This window comes from Triturus cristatus, chromosome 5_1, assembly GCF_964204655.1.
Source record: "Triturus cristatus chromosome 5_1, aTriCri1.1, whole genome shotgun sequence".
In the NCBI taxonomy this organism is placed as follows: Eukaryota; Metazoa; Chordata; class Amphibia; order Caudata; family Salamandridae; genus Triturus; species Triturus cristatus.
In genome coordinates, this window is record NC_140587.1 from 1019035579 (window position 1) to 1019062290 (window position 26712).

At 52.9% G+C, this 26712-nt stretch overlaps 1 protein-coding gene across 2 annotated transcripts in view; it reads right to left on the reverse strand.

Moving 5' to 3' along the window:
* Positions 1-26712, reverse strand: part of TRIO (trio Rho guanine nucleotide exchange factor) — a 4621980-nt gene that overhangs the window by 816694 nt on the left and 3778574 nt on the right. For both annotated transcript variants that reach the window (XM_085606120.1, XM_085606121.1), the window contains exon 47: positions 25318-25495. In XM_085606120.1, coding sequence (XP_085462246.1) covers positions 25318-25495 — 178 coding nt within the window. The remainder of the gene's footprint in view (positions 1-25317; positions 25496-26712) is intronic.

Sequence of the window (26712 nt, forward strand, 5' to 3'; positions counted from 1 at the left end):
ACCCGCTGTTCGGGAGGATAGACCCGAAACTGCGCCGAGTCCCGAGCCGCTCTGATGAAGAGGAGCTTCTGGGAGGGACTCAGATGTGACTTCGGCACGTTGATGGAGAACCCCAGCGAATGCAGGAGGTCGGCCGTAGTCTGGAGGTGGGAGACGACTGTTCGGGGCGAGCCCGCCTTCAACAACCAGTCATCGAGATAGGGAAAGACTGGAACTCCTAATCTGCACAGATGAGCTGCGACCACCGCCATCACTTTCCTGAACACCCGAGGGGCACTGGTGAGGCCGAAGGGGAGCACGGTAAACTGAAAGTGCTCGTGGCCTACCGTGAACCGCAGGTAACGCCGGTGGGCCAGCTGGACGGGGATGTGGAAATAAGCATCCTGCAAGTCCAACGCTACCATCCAGTCTCCAGGGTCTAGGGCAGTCAGAACCTAAGCTAATGGCAGCATCTTGAACTTCTCCTTTCCGGAGGAAGGCTTTGATGCTCCTGAGGTCCAAGATAGGGCGTAGGCCCCCTTTTCACTTATTGGAAACTAGAAAGTAGTGGGGGTAACAACCCCGTCCTACTTCTGGGCCAGGAACGCGCTCGATGGCCCCCTTGGCCAAGAGGGCCGTAACTTCCTCCTGCTGAAGTTGCAAGTGATCCCCCGACATGCGGTGGTACTGCGGTGGCATGGCTGGAGGGGTCGCCTCGAAGGGGAGGGAGTAGCCCCTTCGGACGATTTGCAGCACCCAGCTGTCCGACGTGATGGTACGCCAGTGGAGCAGGTGATGTTGAACTCTGCCTCCCACTGGCATGGAATGGGCCTGAAAGCTCAGACTAGGAAGGCTTTGAGGCAGATGCTGCGGATGTGGACTGACCGGCTCTCTGTCTCCCTGCTCCGCCATGGCGGAATCCACATCCGCGACCGAATTGAGGCTGGTCCTGTGGCTGGACGAACGTGCGGGGTGCCCCTTCCTTGGCCACGAAAGGGGCGAAAAGCAGAAGGATGCTGGCGCTGGGCCGACAGACCCAAGGACTTGACCGTAGCTCTGGAGTCCTTAAAGCGCTCCAGCGCACAATCTGCTTTGTCGCTAAACAGGCGACGGCCATCAAAGGGCATTTCCATGCGAGTGCTCTGGACATTCCCTGAAAAGTTCATGGACCTCAGCCAGGCGTGACGACGAATTGCCACCGTCGTTGCAATCGCTCTGCCCAGCGAGTCCGTGGTGTCAAGTCCACATCTAATGGAATTCCGTGCTGCATCACGCCCCTCAGCAAGAGCCTGGACGAGCCGTGTCCTGGCCTCCTCCGGACACTGGGGCAACACGTCTGCCACCATGTCCCACAGACAGTGGGTGTGACGGTCCAAAAGGCATGCGGTAATAATGGACCGCCATCCAAGACAGAGAGGAAAACAGTTTCTTGCCAAACTGTTCCATCCTTTTGGATTCCCGGTCCGGAGGCGTGGACGGGAAGGCGGTTTTGGACGTGGAGGCCTGGACAACCAGACTCTCAGGGGTGGGGTGTACGGACAGAAAGCAGGGGTTGCCCGGAGCTGGGCGGTGGCGCCGGGCCACATTTTGATCCACAGGAGAGACTGTGGAGGGCTTGGACCAAGTAACCATCAGAACATCGGTGAGGGCCTCATTAAACTGCAGCAGAGGCTCCGAAGAGCTTACTGGCGGTTGAAGCACCTCAGTGAGGAGGTTAGTCCTCACGGCCGCTGCAGAGAGCTCTAGGTGCAAGGCCTTCGCCGCCTTGCGCAGCACCACAGCATAAGTAGCGCCCTCCTCCGTAGCCACGGAAGGAGGAGAGACGAAACCAGTGTCAGGTGAAGTGTCTAGACCACTGGCCTCCCCCAGCTCGTCTGCCCAGTCCTAACTTAATTGGCACTGCTGTGCCAGAGGGTCCTCAAACCCCTCCCAGTCCTCCCCTTCATCCGTGTCCTGGTAATCAGGCAAAAAAGACTGAGCCGGGTCATAGGCGAAAGGCTCACCCTCCGTCGCCGGACCCGGACTGAAACTAGGGACATCGTCATCCGAGGACGGCGCCGGGAGGGACACCATGGGGGTCGGCGCCAGCGGAGGAGTCGTGAGGTCAACTGGCGTCGACCGGGATCCAGGCGTGGATCTCACGGGGACCTGTGGCGCCACGACCGCATTAGACGCCGGGGCCGAAGCCGCTGGCTCACAATGACCCCAAGTTGGACCTGCGGGGCCCGGAGGCGCGCCGGCAGGCCTCGACGGTGGGAAGAGAGTCCTCATGGCCACGAGGATGTCTCGAATTTCGCCCGGAGTCGCATGAAGCCCAGGGACCGGAGGGTGTGGGGCCGGATGGGACTCCTGCGGCTCCGGCGGAGCCGTGTGGGTGGTGCCACCCGAACCCTCGGCCGAGTCGCGCGACCGGCGAGGGGAGTCAGAAGAGTGATGTCGCTTCTTCGACTTCTTTTTGCCATGCCTCGACTTATTTGAGTGTGAGGACTTGGATCCCGACGAACGGTGATGACTGCGACTCTGCGACCGGTTCCTCGACTTCCTCCTCGATCGGGACCTCGAGCAGCGCGGAGCCGACTGCCGGTTCTCGAGGAGCTTGCGGGACCACTCCCGCCTAGCTTTCGATGTCAAGGCCCCGCAGTTGGGGCACGACTTGTCATCGTGGTCGGCCCCAAGACAGTAGAGACACCAATGGTGGGGGTCGGTAACCGACATCAGTCTGTGACAGACGTCACATGTCTTGAACCCGGGCATCCCTACCGGCACCAGGAATCAAAGTCGACTCAAAAAAGGGTAGACAAAATGTCCAAAAAGTTAGTCAAAAAATGACTAAGGGTACGCTCTTCCCAGAACTGCGCTTGCTGGTGCCGAAAAAAGAAGAACTGACGTCAGCCGCGAGGGCGGCGCCTAAGTACTCCGACAACGTAATTCCGGCGATCACGACGCTGACGACGGACGCGGAGCCGCAGATGACGCCTACCGACGCGCAGGGGTACTGCTGATGAAAAATCTTTCCAGATCCAGCCTGACGCCTGGGGATATTCTAAGGTAAGGAATCTCACTAACGTGTTTCTTTCAGATAAAAAAATATTCTCTTGCAGGCAATAGAGCATCATAGCTTCCAACATGGTATTATGCTGCCATAAGGTAATGTGTCTACTCTTAAGAAAGTACATACAGGCTTCAACACCTTTCTTCTGCTCGATGCATGTATAAAGAGAACATACATAGAGAGCAATCATTACAAAGTTATCTTCCCACTGGATATCGCGGGTTCTTGTCAATAAGTCTGAACTGTCTTTACAATAGGACCTTAGAGTAACCACATATTTAGAAAGGAAGAGATCTAAGAAAATTTAAGTGTTTTCCAATAGTCCTCCATTTGAGGAGACTATTGGACGCCCTGGTGGATTAGTGGCGTCCTTATGGATTTTCGGGAGGAGATACAGACATGGAATACGTGGATTATCGTTTTTCAAAAATGTGTACTCCTCCTCATCCAGAAGACCACACTGAAACCAATTCAGTAGCAGATCATAATTCCGTCTAATCGATGTTTTGTATCTTTCGCAATCAATTTCCTCATAGCAAGTTTGGTCCGAACGTTGTCATTTCGATATTGTTCTTGATCCATGATAACAATGTTGCCAACCTTGTCAGAGGGCTTGATATGGGGTTGGGATCTTTCTCTAAGGTTTGTAGTGCTTCTCGTTGTTTTTTAGATACATTTTCATATTGTCTAGCCACTTTCTTAGTTCGCAATTTCATTAGGTTCTGTATTATGGCTGAGCTATACGCTTCAATATTGTCGTGTGGAACATTGTGGTTGCATTTGGATTTAGGTTTAAAGCCACTGTGACATGTTCTGTTGGATTCCAAACCATGTTATTCGAGCATTTGCTCCACATTTCCCTGTTGTTGTTGATCATCGCTGGAAGTAAAATAAAAGGCGTAGCACAAAAAGACCTATTATTTAAGGATGTGCAGGAACAAAAGGCGGATGCCACAAATAAAATGACAATACACCAAGAATGATTACTACCTTTAGTAATGGGGCAACACACGCGAGGAGAATTATGAAAGCTCATTGGAGATTACTCCTAGCTGACCCAATAATAGGGAAACATATTGGCCTAAGTCCCAAAATACAGGCGTGCTATATCTCTGAAAGACTCCTTAGTTCGAAGTTATCCCCATGAAGTTACTAGCTCTCACTGGTTGAACACCCCAAATGGGTTCACAACCTGCGGGTCATGTAAGGCATGCCACAATGGCAGAAACTGTAAAACTTACAAAACAGGGTCAGGAATGACTAGGAGGATCACCAAAATCATCACTTGCAATAGTGATTTTACCATCTATGCTTTGGAATGCCCGTGTGGGTATTACTACATAGGCAGCACTAAACTTCCATTGAAAACAGGCGTCCTACAGCACCTACGAGCAATAACAAACCGGGATGGAAACTACCCGGTTGCTCATCATTTTGCGCAGGTACACAAAAGCGACAACAAGTTGTTGAGCTTTTTTAGCATTGACAGAGTCCTACCCCATGCTTGGGGTGGTGATTGGGAGAAAAGTCTCCGAATACGAGAATCTAGGTATATAATAGATCTAAACGATTGCGTAGATTCAGGTGAGGGACTATTGGAAATTGCAGAGCCGAACAAGTTACTCACCTTCGGTTACAATATATCTGTAAGGAACAAGTTACTTACCTTCGGTAACGATGTATCTGTAAGAAACATTAGTTAGATTCCTCACCTTAGAATATCCCCAGGCGTCAACTGGATCGTTGGCGTCGTGCGCCGGAATGACGTCGGAGTACTTAGACGCCGCCCTCGCGCGCTGACGTCAGTTCTTGTACATAGCTTTCCGCGCCAGGAACGCAGAGCCATGCAAGAGACCGACACTGGTGCCAGAAAATCTAGAGCCCTGAAAAGGATAGCCTTAACCCTAGATATCAGTTCGCAGAACGGGGAGGATGGGTGGGTCGGTGAGGAATCTAACTAACTAATGTTTCTTACAGATACATCGTTACCGAAGGTAAGTAACTTGTTCATCTGAAAGAAACACGTTAGTTAGATTCCTCACCTTAGAATAGATACCCAAGCAATACCAACCCCGGTGGTGGGTCTGCGAACCAATATCAAACCAGAAAGTCCTGGAGGACAGAACGGCCAAAGAAGCCATCCCTCCGGACTTGGCTGTCTAGGCAATAGTGCCTGGCAAACGTGTGCAGCGAAGCCCACGTCGCCGCCTGACAGATGTCCTGCAAAGGGACTCCACGTCCCAAAGCAGTAGTAGCCGCTGTGGCCCGAGTAGAATGGGCGCGCAGCCCAACAGGCGGGACCTGTTTTTGCCAAAGAATAACAGGTTTTTATACACAAAACGACCCACCGGGAGATGGACCGTTAGTGCACAGCTTTACCCTTCTTCGCACCCACGTAGCCAACGAAAAGCTGGTCGTCCACCCGGAACTGCTTTGTGCGGTCCAAATAAAAGGAGAGCGCACGTTTTGGGTCCAGACGGTGGAGCCGCTCTTCCTCTTTGGAAGGATGCGGAGGCGGAAAGAAGGTGGGCAAGGTGACAGATTGCCCAAGATGAAAGGGGGTCACCACTTTCGGAAGAAAGGAAGGACGAGGCCGAAGGACAACCTTGTCCGGATGAACAGATAGAAAAGGAGGCTTGGACGATAGAGCCTGGAGCTCACTCACCCGTCTAGCCGAGGTGATGGCAACCAGGAGAGCAGTCTTAAGAGTCAGAAGACGAAGAGGACAATTGTGAAGAGGCTCAAAGGGAGCGCACATCAGAAATGTTAAGACAAGATTCAAGTCCCACTGAGGCATTACGAAAGGGACAGGAGGGAACGTGTGAGTAATGCCTTTAAGAAAGCATGACACTACAGGGGACTTGAAAAGAGAAGGCTGATCAGGAAGCCGTAAGAAGGCAGAGATGGCAGCAAGATAACCTCTCAAGGTGCCCAGGGCAGAGGCCTACTGGGCCAAAGAAAGAAGAAAGAGGAGAACCTCAGAAAGAGGGGCGGAAAGGGGATCCACAGCCTTTGCTGTGCACCATGCCACAAATTTGTTCCACCGGCAGGCGTATACCGTCTTTGGGTAGGGACGCCTGGCTGCCAGAATGATATCACAGACTTCAGGAGGCAAGTCAAATGGCATCAACTGCCGCCGCTCAATCTCCACGCATGGAGGTGAAGGCTGGACAGGTTCGGGTGGAGGACCGTCCCCTGGTGCTGCGACAGAAGATCCTCCCGAAGGGGCAGACGTATCGGAGGATCGGTCAACATACTGAGTAGCTTGGGATACCAGTACCTTCGTGCCCAATCCGGAGCCACCAAGATGACTTGGGCCCGGTCGCGCCTGATCTTCTTCAGCACTCTGGGCAGAAGTGGTATAGGCGGAAAGGCGTACAACAGACCGCAACTCCACTCGCGACGCAAAGCGTCGCCGAGCGAGTGCCGCCTTGGAAATTCCAACGCGCAGAACTGCTGACATTGCGCGTTCTCGTCGGTGGCGAATAGATCTAACCAAGGCTCTCCCCACTGCTGAAAGAGACCTTGCGCCACCTCGGAGTTCAGACGCCATTCGCGATCCATCATGCACCGGCGGCTGAGTTCGTCTGCTCTGGCGTTCAGAGAGCCCGCCAGATGTTGAACCACCAGGGTGATGCCCTGATGTTCCAGCCATGTCCAGAGGCGCAGAGCCTCTTGACAAAGGGTCCACGACCCCACCCCGCCCTGTTTGTTGCAATACCACATGGCCGTGGTGTTGTCCGTGAACACCTGCACGACACTTCCCCGGACAGAGGGAAGGAAGGCTTTCAGTGCAAGTCGGATCGCTCTCAGCTCCAACAAGTTGATGTGGAGGCGAGACTCCGCCGGAGACCAGAGGCCTCTGATTTTCGCCTCTCCCATATGGCTACCCCATCCCAGGAGGAACACATCCGTCACTACGACATGCTCCGGTAGGGGTAGGGAGAGGCTCTTGCTCGTGACCCAATCGCGGTCCGTGAGCCACCACTGCAACTGCTGTGCCGTGCCCTCCGAGATCAAGACATGGTCGGACCGGTTGCCGTGATGCTGGGCCCACTGAAACTTCAGGTCCCACTGCAGAGCCGGATGCAGGAGGCCATCAGCCCCAGAAGCCGCAACATTAGCTTGACCTAAACCCAGGATAGAGGCCGAAAGATGGGAATCAGGGCCTATATATCCCGGACCCGCTGTTCCGGTGGATAAACCCGGAACTGCGCCGAATCGAGAACCGCTCCGATGAAAAGGAGCTTCTGATAGGGGCTCAGGTGTGACTTCAGCACGTTGATGGAAAACCCCAGCAAATGCAGGAGATCCGCCATAGTCTGGAGGTGGGAGACGACTGCCTGGGGCGAGCCCACCTTCAACAACCAGTCGTCGAGATAGGGGAAGACTGGAACCCCTGATCTGCGCAGATGAGCTGCGACCACCGCCATCACTTTCGTGAACACCCAAGGGGCACTGGTAAGGCCGAAGGGGAGCACGGTGAACTGAAAGTGCTCCTGACCCACCATGAACCACAGGTAACGCCGGTGGGCCGGCAGGATGGGGATGTGGAAATATGTGTCCTGCAAGTCCAACGCTACCATCCAGTCTCCAGGGTCGAGGGCAGCTAGAACCTGAGCCAAAGTTAACATTTTGAACCGTTCCTTCCGGAGGAAGGCATTGACGTTCCGGAGGTCCAAGATAGGGCGTAGGCCCCCTTTGCCCTTCTTGGGAACCAGAAAGTAGTGGGAATAACAACCACGACCCACTTCAGGGCTCGGAACGCGCTCGACGGCCTCTTTGGCCAAGAGGGCCGAAACTTCCTCTCGCAGAAGATTCAAATGATCCTCCGAGATACGGTGGTGCTGCTGTGGCATGGCTGGAGGGGTCGTCTCGAAGGGGAGGGAGAGCCCCTTCGGACGATTTGCAGCACCCACCTGTCCGAAGTGATGGTACGCCAGTGGAGCAGGTGATGGCGAACCCAGGCCCCCCACTGGCGAGGAATGGGCCTGAAAGCTCGGACTAGGAAGGCTTTGAGGCGGATGCTGCCGGGGTGGATGTGGACTGACCGCGCTGTCCTCCAGTACCGCCTCGGCGGAAACCTCGTCCGCGACCGCGTGCAGGCTGGTTCTGCGGCCGGTGGCTAGGCGGATGTGAGGAGGTGCCCCTTCCTTGGCCACGAAAGGAGCGAACAGCGGAAGTTTGTGGCCGCGGGGCCGAGAGGCCCAAGGACTTGGCCGTAGCCCGGGAGTCCTTGAAGCGAGCCAGCGCACTGTCCGCTTTCTCACCAAAAAGGGGAGCGCCATCAAAAGGCATGTCCATGAGAGTGTTCTGGACATCCCCTGAAAAGGACGTGGACCGCAGCCAGGCGTGACGTCGAAGCGCCACCGTGCTAGAAATCGCCCTACCCAGCGAGTCCATAGTGTCGAGTCCACATCGGATGGCATGGCGCGCTGCATCCCTCCCATCGGCCAGAGCCGAGGAAAGCCGTGCCCGGGCCTCCTCTGGGCACAGGGGCAGCACGTCCTCCACCGTATCCCACAGAGAGTGGGAATAACGGTCCAAGAGACAGGCGGTGTTTAAAGACCGCAGGCCCAAACTGAGCGAGGAGAACAGCTTTTTACCGAACTGTTCCAGTCTCTTGGAATCCCGGTCCGGTGGAGCGGACAGGAAGGAACATTGGGAGGTAGAGGCCTGGATAACCAGACTCTCGGGGGTGGGGTGTTGGGACAGAAAACTGGGGTCGCCCGGAGCAGGGCGGTGGCGCCTGGCAACGTTCCTATCCACAGGAGGGACTGTGGAGGGCTTGGACCAGGTGCCCTGCAGAACGTCAATGAGGGCCTCATTGAATTGCAGCAGAGGCTCAGTAGAGCATGCGGCAGACTGAAGCACCTCAGTGAGGATGTTAGTCCTCACAGCCACGGCAGGCAGCTCAAGCCCAAGGGCTGCGGCTGCCTTGTGCAGCACCACAGAAAAAGCTGCACCCTCCTCCGAAGCCACAGTCGGAGGAGAGATGAATCCAGTGTCCGGTGAGGTATCCAAACCACTGGCCTCCCCCAGTTTATCTGCCCAGTCCTGTGCAAGTTGGCCCTGAAGGGCCAAAGGGTCCTCGGACCCCTCCCAGTCACCCCCGTCATCCGATTCCTGGTAAACAGGAGGAATGATCGGAGCCGGTCGATAGACATAATGTGTCTCTAGCGGCGTCGGATGCGGCGTCAGGCGGTGCCGCAGCGGCGTCGGGACCGGACAGGGGCTGAACCGGGGATCGACATCGACCGGAGTCGGCGTCGGAGGTGACACCGGTGTCGACGCCGGCGGAAGAGGCGTGACGAGGTCGACTGGCGTCGACGGGGCCCCAGGCAGGGGCCCCTCGGGGACCTGCGGCGTCGGGGCCGGAGCCTCCAACGGCGCCGGGGCCGGAGCCGCCGGCACGCAAGGTCGCCCAGTCGAGTCCGCGGGGCCTGAAGGCGCACCAGCGGGCGTCGATGGCGGAGCCAGGCCCCTCATGGCCGAGAGGAAGGCACTGACCTCCGCCGGCGTCGCGTCAGTCCCAGGGACCAGCGGGTATGGGGACGTGCGCGGCGCCTGCGGCTCCGGCGGGGCCGCGGGGGTGGAACCACCCTGACCCTCGGCCAAGTCGCACGACCGGCGAGGGGAGTCCGAAGAGCAGTGTCGCCTCTTGGACTTCTTGGAGTGCTTCGACTTACCCGAAGACTTCGAGCCAGACGAGCGACGATGTTGAGGGCGGCTCCGCGTCCGATCCTTGGACCTCCTCCTGGACCGGGATCGAGATTGGCACGGAGCCGAGTGGCGAAGCTCGAGAAGCTTATGGGACCGCTCCCGCCTAGCCTTCGAGGTCAAGGCCTGACAATCGGAGCACGAGTCCGCGTCGTGGTCGAGGCCCAATCAGTACAGGCACCGGCGGTGATGATCGGTCACCGACATCAGTCGGTGACAGTCGTCGCAGGCCTTGAAACCAGGCATCCTACCGGCACCAGATGTCGAGAAAAGACCAACAAGAGTCAAAAAAGTTAGTCAAAAATTGACTAAAGGGGTAGCTCTCCCGGATCGACGCTTACTGGCGCGGAAAAAAGAAGAACTGACGTCAGCGCGCGAGGGCGGCGTCTAAGTACTCCGACGACGTCATTCCGGCGCACGACGCCAACGACGGACGCGGAGCCGCAGACGACGCCTAGCGACGCGCAAGGGGTATTGCTACAAAAATCTTCCGGATCCAGTCTGACGCCTGGGGATATTCTAAGGTGAGGAATCTAACTAACGTGTTTCTTTCTGATAGACATATATTAGTTATGGATTCCTCACCTTAGAATTACCTCCAGGCGTCAGACTGGATTCGGAGAATTTTTCTTCGGCAGTACCCCAGCACGTCGGTAGATGGCGTCGGTTGACTCTGCGTTCGTCGTTGGCGTCGTAGTCGACATAATGACGTCGCAGAATCTAATTAGAGGCCACCCCTGTGCGCTGACGTCAGTTCTTTACACAACATTCCACACCAAAAGCGCAGAGCCATGCAAGACACTGACTACTGATGCAGAAAAACTAGGGCCCTGAAACGGATTCCCTTACCCTACAAGTCAGTTTGCAGAATGGTGAGGATGAGTGGGGCGGTGAGGAATCAATAACTAAAATATGTCTCTTACCGTTATCGAAGGTAAGGAACTTGTTCATCTGAAAGAGACTATTAGTTAGGGATTCTTCACCTTAGAATAGATACCTCAACAATACCAACGCGCAGGTGGCTCTGCAAACTAAGTGCACACCAGAAAGAAGTGGAGAACCAAACGGCCAAAGAAGCCGTCTCTCTGGACTTGGCTTTCCAGACAGTAATGTTTGGTGAACGTGTGCAGTGAAGCCCACATGGCTGCCTGGCAGATTTCATGAAGAGGGACTCCATGCCCCAAAGCAGTAGTGGCTGCCGTCGCCCTGGTGGAATGGGTGCGCAGCCCTACCGGAGGTTCCTTTTTCGATAAGCAATAGCAAGCTTGAAACTTCAGCTCCCACTGCAGAGCCTGCATATGCCACCTGGCATAGTCCACCAACAGGATGCTGGAGACCATGAGGCCCAGTAGCCTCAGGGTCATTCTGACCGAAATCCGGGATAGAGGCTGAAAGATCGGAATCATAGCCCGAATATCCGGGACTCGCTGCTCGGGAGGATAAACCAGAAACTGCGCTGTGTCCAGAACCGCTCCGATGAAAAGGATCCTCTGAGAGGGAATCAGGTGTGACTTTGTTATATTGATGGTGAACCTTAGCGAATGCAGGAGGTCGGCCGTAGTCTGGTGATGGAAGACAACAGCCTGGGTTGAGCCCGCCTTGAACAACCAGTCGTCAAGATAGGGGAAGACTGGAACCCCTGATCTGCGCAGATGAGCTGTGACCACCGCCATCACTTTCGTGAACACCCGAGGGGTGCTGGTAAGGCCAAATGGGAGCACAGCAAACAAAGTGCTTGTGACCTACCGTGAATCGCAGGTAACGCCTGTGAGCCAGCAAGACGGGGATGTGAAAATAAGCGTCCTGCAAGTCCAACGCTACCATCCAGTGTCCAGGGTCGAGGGCATACAAGACCTGAGCTAATGTCAACATTTAAACTTCTTCCGGAGGGAGCGGTTGATATTCCTGAGATCCAAAATAGGACACAGACCCTTGTCCTTCTTGGGCATCAGAAAGTAGTTGGAATAACAACCACATCCTACTTCTGGGGCAGGAACTCGCTTGATGGCTCCCTTGCCCAAGAGAGCCGTAACTCCCAGTTGGAGAAGGGCCAAGTGATTCTCCGACATGCGATGGAATTGAGGTGGCATGGATGGAGGGGTACTCTAGAAGGGGAGGGAGTAGCCCCTTTAGAATATCTGCAAAATCTACCTGTCTGAAGTGATGTTGAGCCAGTGGGGGAGGTGATGGCGAATTCTGCCACCCACTGGTGAATGGTGGCCCTGAAAGGTCGGACTAGGAGGGCTTGGAGGCTACTGTAGAGAGGGTGCTGGTGGACTGGCCTGCCCGCTGGCCCCCAGACCCATGACAGTGGGCCCCACGTCCCCGGCCGTGCAAAGGCTGGACAGCTTGCGCAGGCCTGTGGCTCTGGACGGAATGTGGTGGTGCAATCCGTCTGTAGCCACGATAGGGGCAAGCAGACAGCACGAGGCGAGAGGTGGAAGCGAGGCCCAAGGACCTGGCCATAGCCTTGGAGTCCTTAAAGCGCTCGAGCACGTTGTCTGCTTTGTTGCCAAACAAGCGACGGCCATCAAAGGGCATATCCAGAAGTGTAGCTTGGACATTACCTAAAAAGCCTGGGGACCTCAGCCAGGCGTAGCGTCTTAGGACACTGATGTTGAAATCGTCCTGCCCAGCGAGTCGGCGGTGTCGAGCCCACATCTTATGGCGAACTTTGCAGCATCGGCAACTGCACAGGAAAGCACTGCCCGGGCCTCCTCTGGGCACTGTGGCAGCACCTGTGCAACCATGTCCCGCACCGCGTTGGAGTAACGGCCCAAGAGACATGCGGTGTTCACCGACCGCAGTCTTAAGCTGGAGGAAGGAAACATCTTCTCCCCAAGGTGGTCCAGCTTCTTGGATTCCCTATCAGGTGGTGCCATTGGTAATGCACCCTTGGAATTCGAGCTTTGAACCACCAGCCTCTGAGGGGTGAGGAGTTGGGAGAGGAAGATGGGGTCAGGCAATCATCCTATCCACAGGAGCCCCTGTGTTGGGCTTGGACCAATGGCCCAAAAGGATGTCTGTGAGGGCCTCATTGATCAGCAGCAGGGGATTACAAGAGGCCACTGCCGGTTGAAGCACCTCGGTCAGGAGATTAGTCCTAACCGCCACTGTAGGAAGCTCAAGGTTTAGGGCCTCAGCCGCCCCATGCAACACCACTGCGTATGATGCACCCTCCTCCGTAGCCACAGTAGAGGGAGAAAGCATGCCAATGTCTTGAGAATTGTCCAGAGCACTGGCCTCACCCAACTCCTCTCTCCAGTCCGGTTCTTCCAACTGGTCTGCCAAAGAGTATACAGACCACTTCCAGTCCTCCTCACCCTCCTCTGGTAGCCACTCAGGGTGATAGGGAACACCAGGGGAGAACAGGGGTACAAAATTACTGGTCGGTGCCAGTCCCGACGTCGGTCCGGCTCCATCTCCACATCAAGGGGGAGGTTGGGGTTGACATCGGCTGGGGACACAACCGGTGTCGGAGGGGGCGGAGGTGTCGCCACTGGATTCAGCACCAGAGGAGGTGTTACAAGGGTGATTGGCGCCGATCCAGATCCACTCCTGGATCCCTGGGGGCACTGCGGCACCGAAGCCACCGGCATCGAAGTCCTAGACCCCCCCCCAGCGAATCCGCGGGGCCCAAAGGCACACCGGCAGTGTCAGGATGCCAAAAAATAGAGTGGAGGGCTTCGTAAAAGCTATGAGGTTGGGCTAGGGTTGCCCCACTCCCGGAAAGGGAGGGAAGCTCGGAGCCGACTCAACAGGCTTCGAGGTTGGAGCCGGACGACTACCGTCCGCATCCCGCTTCGGCCGACGGACAGAGTGAACGGGAAGAGCGACGGTGCTTCTTCACCTTCTTTTTGTGCTTCGACTTACCCGAAGACGAAGACTTTGATGAGGAGTGGTGGTGATGGCTCCGCGACTTGTCCCGTGACCTCCCTCTCGAGCCTTCAGGGCCATGGCCTGGCAGTCGGTGCACGACTTCGGGTCGTGGTCGCGGCTCCAGGCACCAGAGGCACATAAGATGGAGGTCCGTCACCGACATCAGCTTGTGGCAGAAGCCACAAGGCTTGAATCTGGTCTGCTGAGATGACATCCCTGTGCAGCAGTAGTCGAAAGACTCGAAAAAAGAAGTCGACAATAGTTGCAAAAAGAGAGTCAACAGTGACTCGAGGTACCGCTCTCTCCAGATCTACGCTGGCTGGCGCAGGAAAAAAAAGAACTGGCGTCAACGTGCAGGGTTGGCGTCTAAGTAGATAGCGCAACGTCATTCCGGCGACCACGATGCCAATGATGAATGCAGATTCGACCGACGCCAACTACCAATGCCCAGGGGTACTGCTGAAGAAAAATTCTCCGGTTCCAGTCTGACGCCTGGGGATAATTCTAAGGTGAGGAATCCATAACTAATAGTCTCTTTCAGATAGGGGATCCTCCCAAAGTGGCAGCCTGGTCAGAGGATGGGTGCTAATGCCCAGAGGCTCCAGATACCACACTCTCTTGTCCAATCCGGAGCCACTCGAATTTTTGGGCCCAGTTTAACAAATCACTTGCATTCAGTTAACACTCTTTATGGTGGATACTCTGTTTAACCGCAGATTCCGCACCTTTTCAATATCCCCCAGCTATCAGACTGAATCCAGAAAATATTCAGCAGGACCCCTGCGTGTCGGTAGGTGGCATTGTGCGGCTTTGCACTAATACTCCGATGTGCACGGATTTCAGTTGCTTTCTAACCTGTTCACGCCAATAGACACAGAGCCCATAAGTAGATTAGTAGGGACTAGTGTGCAGATCTCTGGACTTGGGACCTTTTTAGTTGGAGAAAAGAGCTTGGTTCACAGAAAAAGGAGGATGGAAGGGTCAGTGAAGGATACGCATTTAGAGTACCAGAAAAAACATTACTGAAGGCAAGTAACATGTTGTTCTGATGGATACCTTTTGAGCACGGATTCCTCACCTTTTGAATAGATGCCAAAGCCATACACTTTCGGTGGTGGGTGAACTGGTTCAGACCAAAACATCCTGCAAGACCGAGCAGGCAAAATGCCTTTCTCACCGACCTGTCTGACCAGGTAGTAGGGCTCTGTAAATGAACGAAGCGACTCCCAGGTAGCAGACTGGAAAAAATCCAGCACAAGCACTGTAGACCAGAAAGGGTCTCTAAGGGCTGCAGCATGTACTGTGCCACCCTCATAGACCCCTCACCAAACACATACACACTGCCATTGCAGACAGTGTGTTTTGGTGCAGAGAAAACTTCACAGTCAACATGGCACACACCCTAACCAGGTGGGATGAAGAATGATTGAAAACCACCTTGGTGCAACAAAATACTACAATTGAACTACCACCACTAGTTGTGTTATTGAAATGAAGACAACCCCTTTAAATAGGGACACCAGTAGTGATTAAGGGAACAGTCCCCAAGGAGGGAATGCTGTTAACTGATACCTCTATATACACTCCAGGATCAGAGAGGAAGACCCTTTCAAGCACACTATAAACAGAGTACGAGATTGTAATTTGAAGAAACCAGGAGGGCGTGATCCTATATATAAGTGATTACACATCCATGTCTGCCATTCCCACTAACCACTGCCTACGGCATAGGTAAGTCAACCCTCTAGCAGGCCTCACACTGCTAAGGCATGGTGCAGTATACCACAGGTGAGGGCATAGCTGCATGAGCACTATGACCCTAGACTGCTCAAATTTGCATTCGTCACTCTACCTGGTCCTGAAGAAGGCCCCACCGACCCGTTAGGGCAACACAAAGGGGCTGAAACATGCCGACCTCACACATGGACACGCTAGTGCATTAGACTGGCAACACGTCTATTTACGCACACCACTGTTTTTATTTGCCGCTCTACCGAACTGAATAAAGGTACAGTTCAGGTAATACGTGGCCTTTTTAATTCACTTCACCACTTGAGCACTTCACCATTTTTTTAAACTGATCACTACTGTAATAACCAGTGATTTCTCCTCCGGGTGGAGGATAGCATATAAAAAGAAACCCAATGATGCAGCTGTCACGTTCCTAAGGCGGAGAATCAAAATATACCGCCACACGACCTGAGACGTAAATGAGGTTTTTCTATTGAAAGACAATAAGAACGCAGAACCCTGGTTACTCTGGTACAAGTGATCCATTCCCAATTGATTATTTGTATTACAACAGGAAGCTGAATGGATCACAGCTCCTTCTTTCTCCTTTTTGATTTCGATATACCTACAGTGTCTGTGCCATTCACAGACCTTGTAATTGTGGTGGAGCTATATTGAGTACATGGGCTGGGAGTTTGGCATTACTAACTCCACAGCTCCATGGTGGCTTCACTGAATGCTAAAGAGTTTGGTATCAAACTGCTCAGCAAAATAAACCCACACTGATGCCAGTGTTGGATTTATTATAAAATGCAGTCAGAGGGGCTTGGCTAAGATGGCAGAGTGAGCAGACGTGCTTTCTGGTCCCTCCCCTCTGGCCCTGTTGAAACGCCTTTAAATCTTCGGTGCCCCTGCTGCTGGGAGCGTGGACCCCGTAGCAAGGTAGCAGCGGAGCCTGGTGCCAGGAGTTACGAGAGTAGGTGGGGGGCCCGGATGTCCCTAGTGCCCTGAACGCCAAGGAACGACAGCGGTAGTACACGAGGGGCCGTGGCCGAAGAAGCGGAAGGCGGCAGGTGGACTGCAGCGCACCCCTGGGTGCTCTGATTCTTGTTTGCAGCGCCGCCATGCTGCTGGGGATGCGCCCGGGCCTGATCAGCACCTGTGGGCCTGCGCCGCCGCTGGGGGAGTGGGGGTGATTGTGTAGCAGAGACCGGGACTCGGGCACGCCTAGACGGCCCTACTTGCAACAGGCAACCCAAGTGGGCAGCAATTGGGCCTAGTAGAAGCGGACACCGTGTACGCCCAGTGCTTGCATAGGCCCCTGAGGGCGGCACAGGCTCGAGGTGCAAGGCTCGGACTGGGTCCCAGGAGACTGTCAAAAAGGAGGCCCTAAGCAGTGGAGGGCGGTGGAGATGAGGAGGCATGTGGTCTTTCCATCACATCATTCTAAGGGCGAGTGAGGTACAGGGTGGAGTGGAGGAAAGGGACTCCTCAACGTTTTGTTACTTTAGCCCCCAGGAGGCACACTGCTTGGCCTCCCCAGTGTTGATCAAGCATTGGGAACCTCGCTAAGCATCCAAGAGATGCCTGGGGAGAGGGCCCGGACTCTGGAGGCCACTTAATCCCGCCCCACCTGGCTGAGACACTGCACGGTCTCCTGTGGCTCGGGGGAGGACCTGGGTCGGGGCCTTCATAGTGAACACCACGCACCGACGACCAGGATACTGCACCCTCTTGAAAGGGAGGGGCTGACGGGACCCCTGCTTATGCCGATTTGTCCCAGTAGTGGAAGAGACTCCCCCCCCCCCCCTTCTAGAGCTAAACCTAGGTCCGCTGCACTATGTACGGGAGTATGGTAGCTCCCAGAGCCAAAAAGGACCGTACATTAAAGGACATGCTCACTAAGACTTTAACCCATGAGCGCCTGGGCCCCTCAGCTGCCTATCTGCCCCCTAAGAGCCTGGACGATGGAGAGGCCCAGATCACTCAATCCTACCTTGAGGCCCTGTTCATGTCCCTCAAGGAAGACCTGCAGTCAATCATGGGAGACCTTGCGGTGGAACCTGCAAGTAGTCCGGGAAGAGATCTCCGATATCGAGGACAGAGTGGACACACTGGAGTCTCATAACATCACCAGAGACGAGGAACTTCAGCAGCTCCGACAGAAATAAATCTGCCTCACCGATAGGCACATGAATCTCCAGGCCCATGCCAAGGACCTTGAGAACAGATCAAGATGCAACAACATATGGATTAGGAATGTCTCAACGGCCGCTGAAGCAGATAACGTGGAAGACTACGTCAAAGCTCTCTTGGCCCAGATCCTGGGAGATACACAGGTGTCGGATATCCGTCTTGACAGAGTCCACAGAGTGGGCCATTCCCGGGCTCAGAACATGTCTCCGCCAGACATCTTGGCATATGTACATAGCTTTCCCCTAAGAGAGTGATTCCTTAGGGAAGTTAGAGGCACCAACCTGTGGCCACCAGCTCAAGTTGTTTCAATTCCTCTCGGCGATCATGCTGCAGAAACGGAGGGAGTTCCACCCAGTGACCACATTCCTCTGAGAGCACAACGCCCCATACACATGGGGGCACCCCTTTTGCCTAGTTTTCACCTGGATATACAAATCTAAAAGAAGGTAGTGGTGGACAGAGGGGTCGCACATCCATTTCAAGATCAATTATGGATGAGCAACAAAGTATTTTGTGTAATCAGATAACATGAAAAAGTAGAAATGGTGCCACTCAAGGTAAAAAACACCCCACTACCTCGGGTGCAGAAAACACAAGTAACAAGGTGTGACTTGCGTATTAGCTTTCAAACACTAGATAAACCCTGGCACTCATAACAAAATTGAAACTCAATTAATGACACTGGTAAGTCAGGACAAAATAAATATAGAATACTCTTAACACAGGAAACACGGGAAATTTTGTTTGTCAGGACATTCACTAATTTATTTAATTGATTTGACCTGGTTGGTATCAAAGTAACGCAGAAGTGTTACAAAATGCAAAGAGACTGAAACACTTCACCCAAGTGATACAATCAAAGATAAAGTCACTATAATGATGAAATAGTGATCCAGTCCTTGATGCAGAAAACACGAAACAGCCAACACGTGTTTCGTCACAACAGTGACATTTTTAAGGCTTAAAATTGGACGTATTCCTAGAAGAAGTTACCAGCTCGCCGGTAATGATAGTCAGTAGATTTAGGAGTTTGCACCTGGGAAGGGAAAGCCCACCAACTAGGCCCCATCAGCATGGCCTGTGACCTTCTCCGGATTGAACTGCAAGAGGTACCTACGGGAGGAGTGCCCGTGACAGGAGCTAGGACCGGCCGCTGGTCACGGCAAAGGAGGAGATCCCGAGGCAGAGGGCTCTATAATCGGATCCTGATCTGATGGCACAGGAGAGGAAGGCGGTCCTGGAGAGCCTAGCCGGTGATGGAGCTTTGGGAGGCACTGACTGAAAACAGAGAGTTCGCCTCACCAACAGAGGGAACACAAGGAGATGATGGACGGAGCACTGAAACGTTTCAGACACTCACCCCCAGTCACAGATCTGGACTGAATCCATCATCATTCTTTAGCTCACTTTGCCACTTCAATTCAGACCCAGCTACTTGCAAATCAGTCTTGACCTTGTGCCTCATGGGAACAGTCCAGCCCGTACTGCCAAGCCAGGTCACCCTGAGTGGGACGGGTATGCCTATGCGTTGGTCCCGTGCTGTCCAGTCCAGGGAGGACCTGGCATGGCAGTTCGGGCTGGACTGCTCCCATTGGGCACAGTGTCAAGACTGATTTTCATATGGCTGGGTCCAAACTGGAATAGCATGGTGAGCAAAAAAACGATGGATTTAGGCCCAGATCTCTGTACTGGGGTGAATGTATAACATTGTTCTGCATTCTGTCCATCAATTGTTCTTTTTGCATTCACCTACAGAGGGGGCACACATCAGATGCTATCCGTGGCAGTGGGGGGGACCTCAAGAAGACACATGGCCACCAAGAACGCCATCTTTCGTTCCCCTCACCAGAAGACATGGGCCGATCTAACCGGCCCATTCATTCCTCAGACTTTGTTCATGTTGTTTGTTTATATATGTGAGTTTATAATGTACCATCTCTCTGCACTACAGGGGGGCACAACTCTAGGAGTGACAGCGACACTGCTGAAACAACTCCCGCATTCTGGGCACCTATGTTACAGAACAAGTTACTTACCTTCGGTAACGATGTATCTGAAAGAAACATTAGTTAGTTAGATTCCTCACCTTAGAATATCCCCAGGCGTCAGGCTGGAACTGGAAAGATTTTTCATCAGCAATACCCCTTGCGCGTCGCTAGGCGTCGTCTGCGACTCCGCGTCCGTTGTCGGCGTCGTGCGCCGGAATGACGTCGTCGGAGTACTTAGACGCCGCCCTCGCGCGCTGACGTCAGTTCTTGTACATAGCTTTCCACGCCAGGAACGCAGAGCCATGCAAGAGACCGACACTGGTGCCAAAAAATCTAGGGCCCTAGAAAGGATAGCCTTAACCCTAGATGTCGGTTCACAGAACGGGGAGGATGGGTGGGTCAGTGAGGAATCTAACTAACTAATGTTTCTTACAGATAGATCGTTACCGAAGGTAAGTAACTTGTTCATCTGAAAGAAACACGTTAGTTAGATTCCTCACCTTAGAATAGATACCCCAGCAATACCAACCCCGGTGGTGGGTCTGTGAACCAAGATCACACCAGAAAGTCCTGGAGAACAGAACGGCCAAAGAAGCCATCTCTCCGGCCTTGGCTGTCCAGGCAATAATGCTTGGCAAACGTGTGCAGCGAGGCCCACGTTGCTGCCTGACAGATGTCCTGCAAAGGGACTACCCGTCCCAGGGCAGTAGTAGCCGCTGTGGCCCGGGTGGAATGGGCTCTCAGCCCTACAGGAGGGTCCTTTTTAGCGAAGGAGTAACAAGCCTTTATACACAATACGGCCCACCGTGAGATGGCCCGCTTGTGTACTGCCCTTCCCTTCTTAGCACCCACGTATCCAACAAAAAGCTGGTCGTCCAGCCGGAACTGTTTGGTGCGGTCCAAATAAAAGGACAGCGCCCGTTTTGGGTCCAGACGGTGGAGCCTCTCTTCCTCTTTCGAAGGATGCGGAGGTGGAAAGAAGGTGGGCAAGGTGACAGATTGCCCGATGTGAAAGGGAGTTACCACTTTTGGAAGAAAGGAAGGACGAGTCCGGAGGACAACCTTGTCCGGATGAACAGAAAGAAAAGGAGGCTTAGACGATAACGCCTGGAGCTCACTCACCCGTCTAGCCGAGGTGATAGCTACCAGGAAAGCAGTCTTAAGAGTCAAAAGACGAATGGGACAATTGTGAAGAGGCTCAAAGGGAGCGCACATCAGAAAGGTCAAAACTAAATTCAAATCCCACAGAGGCATTATGAAGGGGACAGGAGGAAACATGTGAGTAATGCCCTTAAGGAAACGAGAAACAACAGGGGATTTGAAAAGAGAAGGCTGATCAGGAAGTCGTAAGAAAGCAGAGATAGCTGATAGATAACCTTTCAAAGTGCCCAGAGCAGAGCCCTGCTGGGCTAGAGAGATAAGAAAGAGGAGAATGTCAGAAAGAGGGGCGGAAAGGGGATCCACAGCCTTTGCTGTGCACCATGCCACAAATTTGTTCCACCTGCAGGCGTATACCGTTTTAGTGGAGGGACGCCTGGCTGCCAGAATAACGTCACAGAGGCAAGTCAAATAGCATCAACTGTCGCCGCTCAATGTCCACGCATGGAGGTGGAGACTGGACAGGTTCGGGTGGAGAACCGTCCCCTGCTGCTGCGACAGAAGGTCCTCCCGAAGAGGCAGTCGAGATGGAGGATCGATTGACATACTGAGTAGCTCGGGATACCAGTACCTTCGTGCCCAATCCGGTGCCACTAAGATGACTTGGGCCCGGTCGCGCCTGATCTTCTTCAGCACTCTGGGCAGAAGTGGTATAGGCGGAAAGGCGTACAACAGACCGCAACTCCACTCGTGACGAAAGGCATCCCGAGCAAGTGCCGCCTTGGAAACTCCAACGCGCAGAACTGCGGACATTGCGCGTTCTCTACGTTGGCGAATAGATCTAACCAAGGCTCTCCCCACTGCCGAAAGAGGCCGAAAGGTCCGAGTTTAGTCGCCATTCGTGATCCATCGTGCACCGGTGGCTGAGATCGTCTGCTCTGGCGTTCACAGAGCCCGCCAGATGTTGAACCACCAGGGTGATGCCCTGGTGTTCCAGCCATGTCCAGAGGTGCAGAGCCTCCTGACAAAGGGTCCACGACCACACCCCGCCCTGTTTGTTGCAATACCACATGGCGGTGGTTTTGTCCGTGAACACCTACACCACACTTCCCCGGACAACGTGAAGGAATGCCTTCAGTGCAAGTCGGATCGCTCTCAGCTCCAAAAGGTTAATATGGAGCAGAGTCTCCGCCGGAGTCCAGAGTCCTCTGATCTCCGCCTCCCCCATGTGGCCCTCCCATCCCAGGAGGGACGCATCCGTCACTACTACGTGCTCCGGTTGGGGTAGGGAGAGGGATCTGCCGCTGACCCAATCGCGGTTCGTGAGCCACCACTGCAACTGCTTTGCAGTGCACTCCAAGATCAAGACATGGTCAGACAGATTGCCACGATGCTGGGCCCACTGAAATTCAGGTCCCACTGCAGAGGCCGCATTCGCCACCTGGCGTAATGCACCAACAGGATGCAGGAGGCCATCAGCCCCAGAAGCCGCAGCACCAACCAGACCGAAACGGAGGATAGAGGCCGAAAGATGGGTATCAGAGCCTGAATATCCCGGACCCGCTGCTCCGGAGGATAGGCCCGGAACTGCGCCGAATTTTGAACCGCTCCGAAGAAGAGGAGCTTCTGGGAGGGTCTCAGGTGTGACTTCGGCACATTGATGGAGAACCCCAGCAAATGCAGGAGGTCGCCCGTAGTCTGGAGGTGGGAGACGACTGCCTGGGGCGAGCCCACCTTCAACAGCCAGTCGTCGAGATAGGGGAAGACTGGAACCCCTGATCTGCGTAGATGAGCTGCGACCACCGCCATCACTTTCGTGGACACCCGAGGGGCACTGGTGAGGCCAAAGGGGGGCACAGTGAATTGAAAATGCTCCTGACCCACCGTGAACCGCAGGTAACGCCGGTGGGCCGGCAGGACGGGGATGTGAAAATAAGCGTCCTGCAAGTCCAACGCTACCATCCAGTCTCCTGGGTCTAGGGCAGCCAGAACCTGAGCCAAGGTGAGCATCTTGAACCGCTCCTTCCGGAGGAAGGCGTTGACGCTCCTGAGGTCCAAGATAGGGCGTAGGCCCCCTTTGCCCTTTTGGGAACCAGGAAGTAGTGGGAATAGCAACCACGATCTACTTCTGGACCAGGAACGCGCTCGACGGCCTCTTTGGCCAAGAGGGCAGTAACTTCCTCCCAGAGAAGATTCAAGTGATCCCCCGACATGCGGTGGTACTGTGGTGTCATCGCTGGAGGGGTCGTCTCGAAGGGGAGGGAGTAGCCCCTTCGGACGATTTGCAGCACCCACCTGTCCGACGTGATGGAACGCCAGTGGAGCAGGTGATGGCGAACTCTGCCGCCCACTGGCGTGGAATGGGCCTGAAAGCTCGGACTAGGAGGGCTTTGAGGCGGATGCTGCTGGGGTGGATGTGGACTGTCCGGCACATTGTCCTCCAGTACCGCCTCGGCGGAATCCACGTCTGCGACCGCGTGCAGGTTGGTTCTGCGGCAGGTGGCTAGGCGGACGTGAGGAGGCGCCCCTTCCTAGGCCACGAAAGGCGGAAGTTTGCGGCCGCGGGCCGAGAGACCCAAGGACTTGGCCGTAGCCCGGGAGTCCTTGAAACGAGCCAGCGCACTATCCGCCTTCTCGACAAAAAGGCGAGTGCCATCAAAGAGCATATCCATGAGGGTACTCTGGACATCCCCCGAGAAAGACGTGGACCGTAGCCAGGCGTGGCGACGAAGCGCCACCGTGGTCGAAATTGCCCGCCCCCTCATGCTCCTCTTTGCATTCTTCATCTTCCAACAGCCTTTGAGCCTCTTTCTGAGATCTCATTCTCACTATCGCCGACGCCAGAGGAGGCGCAGATAACTTCGGAGTTGCAGTAGCATCCCAAGAAACCGGGAATAACATCAGCTGAGGTCAAGCTGGCGCCGGATTGAATCCAGACGGCGCCAGAGATAAGCCATCCAAAGGGCCAAGACCCTCTTGAAAATTTAACGGCACCAGTGGAGGCCAACTAACTGGAGTCACAGGCATGACAGGTGCCTGCAGAAAATGAGGGGGGAAACCCTCCAAGAGAGTATGCAAGTGGACCCATGGGGCCGGCAGGTGCACTAGATGTACTTGCAGCCTTTGCGAAAATGCTAAACATAACATTTAAAAAATGAGATGATCCGATCCCGGAGTTGGGAATGCTCGATACCACGTACTGCTCTGGAGCCGTACGTGGAGGCACCAAATTCGGCTCAGGCTGTAGAGTCGGAGTTCTCGGCGCCGGAGGTGAAGTCACAGACCTCGGCTCCAGAGAAGTAACATTCCTCAGAGTTGGAGTAACATCCCTGGGTGCCGGAGATGGAGCTGGAGACATCCCTGGAGAAGGTGCTGGAGATATTTAATCTCTGCAATGTCGCCTAGGACTCAGAGACACCAACTTCGGAGTCACATCCTTCGAAGAGTGACGCTGCTTCTTCTTATGCTTCTTGGAGGATCTCGAAGTATGAGGCGTCAGCAACTTCAAGGTCCGAGACCTCCTGCGACCCGTATTTTGCCTCTTAGCTTTGGCCATGAATAACTTGGCCTCCCTCTCCTTCAGGGCCTTCGGATTCATCCGTTTGCACAAAGCATATGTTCTGACATTGTGCTCAGAATACAAAAAACACAATCTTCATGCGGGTCAGTGATGGACATCTGGTTTCCGTATTCCCTGCAAGGCTTGAATCCCGACTTCCTAGGAGGAGACATCTTCAGAAGCTACAAAGTCGCAGCAACAGTATTGAAGAAATCTCCCAGAAATGGAGAGCCTGGAAAAACAGTTATGTGTCGATGGAGTGGAAAAAAGGGAACTGACGTCAGCACGACGACGAGTTCTTCTTATGGCTCCGATGACGTCACACGGAGTCACGTGTGGAGCCGTTCCATTGTGATGTCCTCATCGAAGTGGGAGAACTGAGGAGAAAAGTCTCTGTGGAATGCTGTGCATTGGGATAATTCAAAAGGTGAGGAATCTACAGGCAGATGTATTAATCAGAAATTAATTTTACCGATGGAAGCGCCGCTAAGGAGTGCCTAGTCGGCTGTGTTGCTTGGCTACGCCCCCAAGTGTGGGTCCTTTAAATGTTTATTATCAGTATCCTGAGTAATACCCTTGAGTCAGTCAAACTGTTATCCAGGCTATACAAATATATTATTGTGTGAACGAGGGAGTTTGCACTGCAGCAACAGATCTAAATGTATTACCTTGAAGAGTTTTACTGAAATGTCTCTCTTGCTCTGGCCCAACTACTTTGCCACCTCTTCTAAATGAGTCCTGTCCAGAAAATAATTTGAGCAACTGTCTAGTCGGAGTCAAGGCTAATCACACTACCAAATGCTTACAATGAGAATAGCCTCAGGTGTGGCATACTAATTTCTGATTGCCCACCCCTCAAGCCACATTTCAGGGTTATCATAGTCGTAAAGGTTACAAACTGTATCAGAAACTTCATTTTAAGGAAGCCTGTCACAGCAAAGATAAGCATGAGTGCGTATTCTGTCAATTCGTAAACAAAAAGATGAATTCTTTGATTAGAAAGATATACCATCAGCACTATTGAAAAACAGACCATAAAGAAGCTATGGTTCAATGTGTAGGGCATTATGGTTTAGAATATCAAGGGCCACCAAACTGAAAGAAAAGTGATTTACCATTTAGAAAATTGTGTTGATTTTCCAAAATTTGGTTGATTTCATGGATCCATAACTGGCGTACTCCAGGACTTGTAGAATGTAAAATATACATTTCCACACCATCAGCAGATCTGGATAATAGTGCAAATTTACATGGATCATTGTCTACACACTCTTCAAGGCTAAGGTGATTCACCTAAAAACAAACATGGAACAAAATAAATAATCAGTTACTTACACTGTAATGCCTCTCTCCTCATTTAATGAACTAATTTTGTGGAGTCAAACCCAGAAACATTGCTTATGTCAACATTTATAAAATATTGTAGACAAGATTGTTAAACAATGCTCCTCCACAATAGCAGGTGTAAAAAGTACAGCCAAATGATGATCATCTTTGTTTCCATAAATAATATTATAAAGACTTGCTGCTTCAGACTGCTTTCATAAAGCTTCAAATTATTATTAACAAGCGTACTACAGTCCAATGTTATGATACTTATAATCATCAGAAAATGATAATATTGGAAAAATTATTTAAGTAAAACATACATGTAAAAGTACAAATACACAAAAGCAAAGAATATGAATGCTAATATTCCAAACTACTTGACTATAAGGCTTCTTTACACATGGAAATATATTAACAATCTTAAAAACCGGCTTAAACAAAATATTTCGTAGCCAGACATAAAAAAGACTGAACAAGAAAAAGTGCAATTAGTATTCATAATGACCCAAATACCAATCAATACCTAGAAACTGCAGCCTACGATCTTGAAGTAAAACCTTCAAATATTAAATGCCCAGGAAAAATCTTAGGAAGAAATTTCTCATTGCAAATAAGATGACTAAATCTGTGTAGGAAAGTAGAATCTGCTTTTATGGTTACCTCCACTTTTTGCCTAGTGTTATGCTGTTTCTGACTAGCCATTTCGAAGACTACATGACTTGTTAGGAGGTAAACAAGGCTTGAGACTCCAGACTGTCCAGGAATGATCCTGACAAGGTGGTTGGTGGCTGCATGTGGAGGGACTGGTTACTGCATGCCGTGTGCCACCTTCTAAAAAACCAATAAGGGGTTCTGGCTCATGTGGCAGCAAGGCCAAACCAATTATGATAAAAAACCGAAAGCAAAAGCCAATGCTGCGTGTAAATTGCCTGAACTTTAAAAGTGACCTGAGTGAAGCAGAGACACTAGCAACCAATTGTTCCGTTGGATTTAATCCTGTAAATATTTTCAGTTCACATTTGGAAACATTTTCAATTGACGATACATATTCATTACAAAAACATAGATACACTTAACTAAACGATATAAACATTTGCAAAATTGGACACCACTATAATCATTAGTACACTCACCCATGAGAACAACATTCATACTACTCGTACATCCTCAGTCAACAACGT